Source organism: Entelurus aequoreus, linkage group LG12 (assembly GCF_033978785.1).
Source record: "Entelurus aequoreus isolate RoL-2023_Sb linkage group LG12, RoL_Eaeq_v1.1, whole genome shotgun sequence".
NCBI classification, from domain to species: Eukaryota; Metazoa; Chordata; class Actinopteri; order Syngnathiformes; family Syngnathidae; genus Entelurus; species Entelurus aequoreus.
In genome coordinates this window covers 62,796,188-62,805,976 of record NC_084742.1, presented here as the reverse complement: position 1 = coordinate 62,805,976, position 9,789 = coordinate 62,796,188, and the positions used below count along the sequence as shown (strand labels likewise).

Here is a 9,789-nt window from a genome sequence, read left to right as displayed (position 1 = left end):
AATTCCCATCTTAAAACTCATTTGTATACTCTAGCCTTAAAATAGACCCCCCTTTTTAGACCAGTTGATGTGCCGTTTCTTTTTTTTGCTGGTCCGGTGGCCATGGATGAAGTGCTGGCTGTCCATAGTCAAGACCCGGGGTGGACCACTCGCCTGTGCATCGGTTGGGGACATCTCTGCACTTTTGAACCGTCTCCGCTCGGGATGGTCTCCTGCTGGCCCCACTATGGACTGGACTCTCACACTATTATGTTAGATCCACTATGGACTGGACTCTCACTATTATGTTAGAACCACTATGGACTGGACTCTCACTATTATGTTAGATCCACTATGGACTGGACTCTCACTATTATGTTAGATCCACTATGGACTGGACTCTCACACTATTATGTTAGATCCACTATGGACTGGACTCTCACTATTATGTTAGATCCACTATGGATTGGACTGTCACACTATTATGTTAGATCCACTATGGACTGGACTTTCACAATATTATGTTAGATCCACTATGGACTGGACTTTCACAATATTATGTTAGATCCACTATGGACTGGACTCTCACACTCTTATGTTAGATCCACTATGGACTGGACTTTCACTATTATGTTAGATCCATTATGGACTGGACTCTCACTATTATGTTAGATCCACTATGGACTGGACTCTCACTATTATGTTAGATCCACTATGGACTGGACTCTCATACTATTACGTTAGATCCACTATGGACTGGACTCTCACTATTATGTTACATCCACTATGGACTGGACTCCCACTATTATGTTAGATCCACTATGGACTGGACTCTCACACTATTATGTTAGATCCACTATGGACTGGACTCTCACACTTTTATGTTAGATCCACTATGGACTGGACTCCCACTATTATGTTAGATCCACTATGGACTGGACTCCCACTATTATGTTAGATCCACTATGGACTGGACTTTCACAATATTATGTTAGATCCACTATGGACTGGACTTTCACAATATTATGTTAGATCCACTATGGACTGGACTCTCACTATTATGTTAGATCCACTATGGACTGGACTCTCACACTATTATGTTAGATCCACTATGGACTGGACTCTCACTATTATGTTAGAACCACTATGGACTGGACTCTCACTATTATGTTATATCCACTATGTACTGGACTCTCACTATTATGTTAGATCCACTATGGACTGGACTCTCACTATTATGTTAGATCCACTATGGACTGGACTCTCACTATTATGTTAGATCCACTATGGACTGGACTCTCACACTATTATGTTAGATCCAATATGGACTGGACTCTCACTATTATGTTAGATCCACTATGGACTGGACTCACACTATTATGTTAGATCCACTATGGACTGGACTCTCACACTATTATGTTAGATCCACTATGGACTGGACTCACACTATTATGTTAGATCCACTATGGACTGGACTCACACTATTATGTTAGATCCACTATGGACTGGACTCTCACACTATTATGTTAGATCCACTATGGACTGGACTCTCACTATTATGTTAGAACCACTATGGACTGGACTCTCACTATTATGTTAGATCCACTATGGACTGGACTCACACTATTATGTTAGATCCACTATGGACTGGACTCTCACACTATTATGTTAGATCCACTATGGACTGGACTCTCACAATATTATGTTAGATCCACTATGGACTGGACTCTCACACTATTATGTTAGATCCACTATGGACTGGACTCTCACTATTATGTTAGATCCACTATGGACTGGACTCCCACTATTATGTTAGATCCACTATGGACTGGACTTTCACAATATTATGCTAGACCAGGGGTCGGCAAACCGCGGCTCTAGAGCCGCATGCGGCTCTTTAGCGCCGCCCTAGTGGCTCTCTGGAGATTTTTCAAAAATGTATGAAGAATGGAAAAAGATGAGGGGAAAAAAATCTATTTTTTTGTTTTAGTATGGTTTCTGTAGGAGGACAAACATGACACAAACCTCCCTAATTGTTATAAATCACACTGTTTATATTAAACATGCTTCACTGATTCGAGTATTTGGCAAGCGCCGTTTTGTCCCACTAATTTTGGCGGTCCTTGAACTCACCGTATAGTTTTACATGCATAACTTTCTCCGACTTTCTAGGACGTGTTTTATGCCACTTCTTTTTCTGTCTCATTTTGTCCACCACACTTTTAACGTTGTACATGAGTGCACAAAGGTGAGTTTTGTTGATGTTATTGACTTGTGTGGAGTGCTAATCAGACATATTTGGTCACTGCATTAATGCTAGCTAATCGATGCTAACATGCTATTTAGGCTAGCGATATGTACAATGATATTGCATCATTATGCCTCATTTGTAGCTATATTTGAGGTCATTTAGTTTCCTTTAAGTCCTCTTAATTCAATTTATATCTCATGACACATGTAATATGGCTTTTAATTTTTTGCGGCTCCAGACAGATTTGTTTTTGTATTTTTGGTCCAATATGGCTCTTTCAACATTTTGGGTTGCCGACCCCTGTGCTAGACCGACTCGACGTCCATTACATCCGGTCCCCCCTAGAGGGGTTGGGGGGTCACCCACATCTGCGGTCCTCTCCAAGGTTTCATAGTCATTCACATCGACGTCCCACTGGGTTGTGAGTTTTTCCTTGCCCTTATGTGGGCTCTGAACCAAGGATGTCGTTGTGGCTTGTGCAGCCCTTTGAGACAGTTGTGATTTTGGGCTATATAAATAAACATTGATTGATTGATTGATAAAGAAGGGAAACTGGTGGAGATCCATCAGCTTTATTGTTGTATTGAAACTAACATCTGCTGGGAAGGTGGCAGAAGAATTCCGCTATTAAATAGCGACATTCTTTTGGGCAGCTATTTGTAGTCGTGAGACAAACACAGTTGTCCCTGGACTGGGACCACCTGCTGTGCTCTGGGCATGTTTCAGCAGAGCTCGACAGGTGTTGAAGTCCAAGGCCTCGTTTAGCTTCTCTTCACGTCAAGATTAGGAGCGAGACTGAAACTCAACACGACTGCAGATAATGAGTTTTTTTTTGTTTTGTTTTGTTTTTTTGCATGGCAGCAGCCATCAGCGTCACAGGCCCAAGGAGGCGCATGGGGGGGGGGGGGATTTTTTTTAAATTGGGATTCCTGGGCGCCAGAGAGCACCTGTCCCTCCTGTCACTTAGCTAGCTCATCCTTCCCAAAAGTGCCTTTTGTCCTGGTCTACAAATAACACGTCTGTGTTTAAATGTTACAGCTCGGGAGCCATTCCTCCGACTAATCCACCCTGGAGCGTAGAGCCTCGGAAAATCACCGATGTTTGAATTACTTTCCAAAGTGGAGACATTAAGGAAGATGACGGTAACGTGAAGCTCATCTTGCTGATGGTTGTTCCCGCAGGAAGTGGAGTGTGGCTGAAAGTGGAGTGTGGCGCCAAGCCTCCTTTAAACACACGACACTGGGAATTGAAGGAAGCTGGAGAATTTTTGGGGGGGGTATTTTGCCTATCATTCTAAATTCTTATGCAAGACAAGGATTTAGACCGGTGCAATGGACGTTAAGTGGATCTAGCATAATAGTCCAGTCCATAGTGGATCTAACATAATATTGTGAGAGTCCAGTCCATAGTGGATCTAACATAATAGTGAGAGTTCAGTCCATAGTGGATCTAACAAAATAGTGTGAGAGTCCAGTCCATAGTGGATCTAACATAATAGTGTGAGAGTCCAGTCCATAGTGGATCTAACATAATAGTGAGAGTCAAGTCCATAGTGGATCTAACATAATAGTGAGAGTTCAGTCCATAGTGGATCTAACATAATAGTGTGAGAGTCCAGTCCATAGTGGATCTAACATAATAGTGTGAGAGTCCAGTCCATAGTGGATCTAACATAATAGTGTGAGAGTCCAGTCCATAGTGGATCTAACATAATAGTGAGAGTCCAGTCCATAGTGGATCTAACATAATAGTGTGAGTCCAGTCCATAGTGGATCTAACATAATAGTGATAGTCCAGTCCATAGTGGATCTAACATAATAGTGAGAGTCCAGTCCACAGTGGATCTAACATAATAGTTAGAGTCCAGTCCGCAGTGGATCTAACATAATAGTGAGAGTCCAGTCCTTAGTGAATCTAACATAATAGTGAGAGTCCAGTCCGTAGTGGATCTAACATAATAGTGATAGTCCAGTCCATAGTGGATCTAACATAATAGTGATAGTCCAGTCCATAGTGGATCTAACATAATAGTGAGAGTCCAGTCCACAGTGGATCTAACATAATAGTGAGAGTCCAGTCCGTAGTGGATCTAACATAATAGTGATAGTCCAGTCCATAGTGGATCTAACATAATAGTGATAGTCCAGTCCATAGTGGATCTAACATAATAGTGATAGTCCAGTCCATAGTGGATCTAACATAATAGTGAGAGTCCAGTCCGTAGTGGATCTAACATAATAGTGAAAGTCCAGTCCATAGTGGATCAAACATAATATTGTGAGAGTCCAGTCCATAGTGGATCTAACATAACATCGAGGGAGTCTAGTCCATAGTGGATCTAACATAATAGTGAGAGTCCAGTCCGTAGTGGATCTAACATAATAGGGAAAGTCCAGTCCATAGTGGATCAAACATAATATTGTGAGAGTCCAGTCCATAGTGGATCTAACATAACATCGAGGGAGTCTAGTCCATAGTGGATATATCATAATATTGTAGGAGTCCAGTCCATAGTGGATCTAACATAATAGTGTGAGTCCAGTCCATAGTGGATCTAACATAATAGTGAGAGTCCAGTCCATAGTTTTAGACCAGTTGATCTGCCGTTTCTTTTATTTTATTTTCTACTCTGCTCCCAACCCGGGGTGGACCGCTAGCCTGTTCATCGGATGGGGACATCTCTACGCTGCTGACCCGTCTCCGCTCGGGATGGTTCCTGCTGGCCCCACCATGGACTGGACTTTCGCTGATGTGTTGGACTTTCACAATATTATGTCAGACTACTCGACATCCATTGCTTTCGGTCTCCCCTAGAGGGGGGGGGGGGGGGGGGGTTACCCACATATGCGGTCCTCTCCAAGGTTTCTCATAGTCATTCACATTGACGTCCCACTGGGGTGAGTTTTCCTTGCCCGTATGTGGGCTCTGTACCGAGGATGTCGTTGTGGCTTGTACATCCCTTTGAGACACTTGTGATTTAGGGCTATATAAATAAACATTGATTGATTGATTGATTGATTGATAGTGGGGCCAGCAGGAGATCATCTTGAGTGGAGACAGGTCAGCAGTGCAGAGACGTCACCAACTGATGCACATATGAGTGGTCCACCCTGGGTCCCGACTTTGGACAGCTAGCGCATAATCTGTGGTCACCGAATGAAGAACACATTTGTACCGTATTTTCCGGACCATAGGGCGCACCGAATTATTTAAGGCGCACTGCTGATGAGCGGGTCTAGTCGGGTCTATTTTCATACCGGATTATAAGGCGCATTAAAGGGGTCATATTATTATTACTTTTTTCTAAACGTAAAATACTTCCCTGTGGTCTACATAACATGTGATGGTGGTTCTTTGGTCTAAATGTTGCATAGATGATGTTTTACACATCATCTTCAAGTCGCTTTCTGACAGTCGCTTTTGTGGGCGGTCTTATTCACGTGTCTCACCTTCGACGGCGTCTTCTCCCCCGTCGTCTTTGTTGTAGCGGTGTAGCGTGCAAGGACGGGAGTGGAAGAAGTGTCAGAAGATGGCGCTAACTGTTTTAATGACATTCAGACTTTACTTCAATCAATAACGGAGCAGCATCTCCTCATCCGTTGTTTGTTTTTTGATTGATTGATTGATTGATTGAGACTTTTATTAGTAGGTTGCACAGTGAAGTACATATTCCGTACAATTGACCTCTAAATGGTAACACCCGAATAAGTTTTTCAACTTGTTTAAGTCGGGGTCCACTTAAATTGATTCATGATACAGATATATACTATCATATATACTATCATCATAATACAGTCATCACACAAGATAATCACATTGAATTATTTACATTATTTACAATCAGGGGTGTGGAGGGAGGGGGGGGGATGGACATCAAGTAGTGGACATAGAGAGAGAGAGAGAGAGAGAGAGAGATCAGAAGGCATATGAAAAAGAATCTGCATTTGATTGTTTACATTTGATTATTAGCAATCCGGGGAGGGTGTTAGTTTAGGGTTGTAGCTGCCTGGAGGTGAACTTTTATTGCGGTTTTGAAGGAGGATAGAGATGCCCTTTCTTTTATACCTGTTGGGAGCGCATTCCACATTGATGTGGCATAGAAAGAGAATGAGTTAAGACCTTTGTTAGTTCGGAATCTGGGTTTAACGTGGTTAGTGGAGCACCCCCTGGTGTTGTGGTTATGGCGGTCATTTACGTTAAGGAAGTAGTTTGACATGTACTTCGGTATCAGGGAGGTGTAGCGGATTTTATAGACTAGGCTCAGTGCAAGTTGTTTAACTCTGTCCTCCACCTTGAGCCAGCCCACTTTAGAGAAGTGGGTAGGAGTGAGGTGGGATCTGGGGTGGAGGTCTAGAAGTAACCTGACTAGCTTGTTCTGAGATGTTTGGAGTTTTGATTTGAGGGTTTTGGAGGTGCTAGGGTACCAGGAGGTGCATGCGTAATCGAAAAAGGGTTGAACGAGAGTTCCCGCCAGAATCCTCAAGGTGCTTTTGTTGACCAGAGAGGAAATTCTGTAGAGAAATCTCGTTCGTTGGTTAACCTTTTTGATTACCTTGTTTTTAGTGGTGATGGTTTCACATCAGTGACAGCCGCTCACTGCTACCATCATTAAAATGCTAGTACTCCTTTTTACGCCATCACCGTGGATTAACATGTCCACCAATTTGTGCGCCTACAGGCTGCCCCTATAGCACGTCACCGAGCTGATTTATGGAAGTATTTTGGTGCGCTAGCTGCTTCCACAGCTTATCAGCAGCCTTTTATTGGCCACGGTTATTACGCCGCGCCGCGCAAGTGTGTGTACGCAACTGTTGGACATCCGAAAAGGTCTCTCATTTTGTCCTTACAAGGGAATGAGGCGTGCCCAGGGGTCAGACTACAGCAAGGGGGTCTTTAGGAGGTATGCAAGCCTGAAAGACTTGGAGAAAATAGATGCTTCCATCTGTCTCCAAATCTGCCCCGTTGCTGACCCACTCCCCTGGAGACTCTGCTGGGTCACATGGTCCCTGCAAAGCCTTAAAAAAGGCCCAAATAGCGCGCCCGTGAGTCCAGTCTTCAGACACCCAGCTGGTCTTGGTGGTTCTGGTGATTTGCGGAGAGCCACCTTAAGACATGTCAGACACAGAGGAGTACGAACAGGAGGATGAAGAGCAGGAGGAGTACGAAGAGGAGCTGGAAGAGGAGACAGAACAGGAGGAAGAGTCCAAACCTCGACACAAAACCACTTATGTACCAAACATCGCCCCCCCGAAGCTGCCGGATGGCGAGAAGGTGGACTTCGACGACCTGCACCGCAAGAGACTGGAGAAGGACTTCAATGACCTCCAGAGCCTCATTGAGGTGCATTTCTCCAACCGCCAGAAGGAAGAGGAGGAACTGGTGGACCTGCGCAACCGCATCGAGCGCCGCCGCTCCGACCGCGCCGAGCAACAGCGGGTCCGCGCCGAGGAGGAGCGGGAGCGCCAGGCCAGGGTGACCGAGGAGCGGGCGAGGCGCGAGGAGGAGGCGGCCAAGCTCCGCGCCGAGGAGGAGGCCAAGAAGAAAAAGATCTTCACCAACAAGTCCTTCGGCGGCTACCTGCAGAAGGTGGACCAGAAGAAGGGCAAGAAGCTGACGGCGCGCGAGGAGAAGAAGAAGGCGCTACTGGAGCGCCGCAAGCCGCTCAACATCGACCACCTCAACCAGGAGAAGCTGGCGGAGAAGGCGCAGGACCTCTGGGCGTGGCTCCATGGGCTCCACGCTGAGAAGTTCCAGCTGGCGGAGAAGCTCAAGCGACAGAAGTACGACATCTACGTTCTCAGGAACCGCGTCAGCGACCACCAGCGCGGCTCCAAAGCGTCCAAGACCACCCGCGGGGCCAAGGGCAAGTCTGGGTCCTGGAAGTGAGGAAACCTTTCCCGGACTTGTTGTCTTGTTTGTATCCGACTTTTTTTCGAGGACATATTCTGGGGCAGGCGTTAATGCTGAGGGGCGGAGTCACTGACGTCGATCTAATTTATTCACATAGTGATTATTAAAGTTGGCGATCTGCAGCCTCCACCAGAAACTGTTTTGTCGTGCTTTCAGAAATCATACTTTCATAACATTTGTATTTGTAGCTTCCGTTCAGTCTTGGGAAATTAACCCAACTGTTGGTTCGGAAAAGGGCAAACCCCTTATTTGAGTTATTTTAACTCAACATTTTGGGTTAATTTCTTCAACCCAACTTTTGCGTTGAATTATTTAACCAAAAAGTTGTGTTATGATAACTTAATGTTGGAAAATTAACCCAACTGTTGGTTCAGAAAAGGGCAAACCCCTTATTTGAGTTATTTTAACTCAACATTTTGGGTTAATTTCTTCAACCCAACTTTTGCGTTGAATTATTTAACCAAAAAGTTGTGTTATGATAACTTAATGTTGGAAAATTAACCCAACTGTTGGTTCAGAAAAGGGCAAACCCCTTATTTGAGTTATTTTAACTCAACATTTTGGGTTAATTTCTTCAACCCAACTTTTGCGTTGAATTATTTAACCAAAAAGTTGTGTTATGATAACTTAATGTTGGAAAATTAACCCAACTGTTGGTTCAGAAAAGGGCAAACCCCTTATTTGAGTTATTTTAACTCAACATTTTGGGTTAATTTCTTCAACCCAACTTTTGCGTTGAATTATTTAACCAAAAAGTTGTGTTATGATAACTTAATGTTGGAAAATTAACCCAACTGTTGGTTCAGAAAAGGGCAAACTCCTTATTTGAGTTATTTTAACTCAACATTTTGGGTTAATTTCTTCAACCCAACTTTTGCGTTGAATTATTTAACCAAAAAGTTGTGTTATGATAACTTAATGTTGGAAAATTAACCCAACTGTTGGTTCAGAAAAGGGCAAACCCCTTATTTGAGTTATTTCAACTCAACATTTTGGGTTAATTTCTTCAACCCAACTTTTGCGTTGAATTATTTAACCAAAAAGTTGTGTTATGATAACTTAATGTTGGGTTGTTCCCAACCAAACTATTGGGTTGAATTATTTAACCCAAAAGTTGAGTTATGCTAACTCAATGTTGGTTGACCCATAACCCAACTATTGGGTTGAATGTATTTAACACAAAAGCTGAGTTATGCTCACTACAATGTTGAGTTCTTCCAAACCCAACTATTGGGTTAGGCAATTTAGCGCTCCTTGACCTAATAGTTGGTTAAAAATTATACTTTTTACTGCTGGTTTGTCCTACTCCTTCACAACTACTGATCAACATTATTTTTATTCCATTAAAATATACTCAAAAGCAAGATATGAGTGACATTTTTTTTTTTTTTTTTTTTTACAAGAATTGCCGTGTATGCTCAAATACTTTCATGTACATAAAATGTGTGATTGTAAATAATGTTAATAAGATACATTTTTAGTAAAATTCCCTTCAAGAAAAAAGTACAGTTTGACTTTAAGAAATCTTGTTACCCTAAAATGCGTTACTCATTTTCATGGTTCATCGTTTGGAAACCCAGAAAATGAGTTAAAATAATACCCTTATAACCCCAAAAATGGATTGCTCTTTTTAAAAATAACTCCAAAAT

At 43.0% G+C, this 9,789-nt stretch overlaps 1 protein-coding gene across 1 annotated transcript; it reads left to right on the top strand.

Annotated features, from left to right (window-relative positions):
• The first annotated feature begins 6,478 nt into the window (after nt 1–6,478).
• tnnt2c (troponin T2c, cardiac) lies at nt 6,479–8,369 on the top strand. Its single transcript, XM_062067112.1, has one exon. The coding sequence runs from the start codon at nt 7,343–7,345 to the stop codon at nt 8,114–8,116; it is 774 nt and encodes a 257-aa protein (XP_061923096.1). The 5' UTR covers nt 6,479–7,342; the 3' UTR covers nt 8,117–8,369.
• Nucleotides 8,370–9,789: the final 1,420 nt, after the last annotated feature.

What these genes read in the sequence shown, in the direction of transcription:
- tnnt2c (XM_062067112.1), top strand. Translation starts at nt 7,343, where the DNA reads ATGTCAGACACAGAGGAGTACGAACAGGAGGATGAAGAGCAGGAGGAG.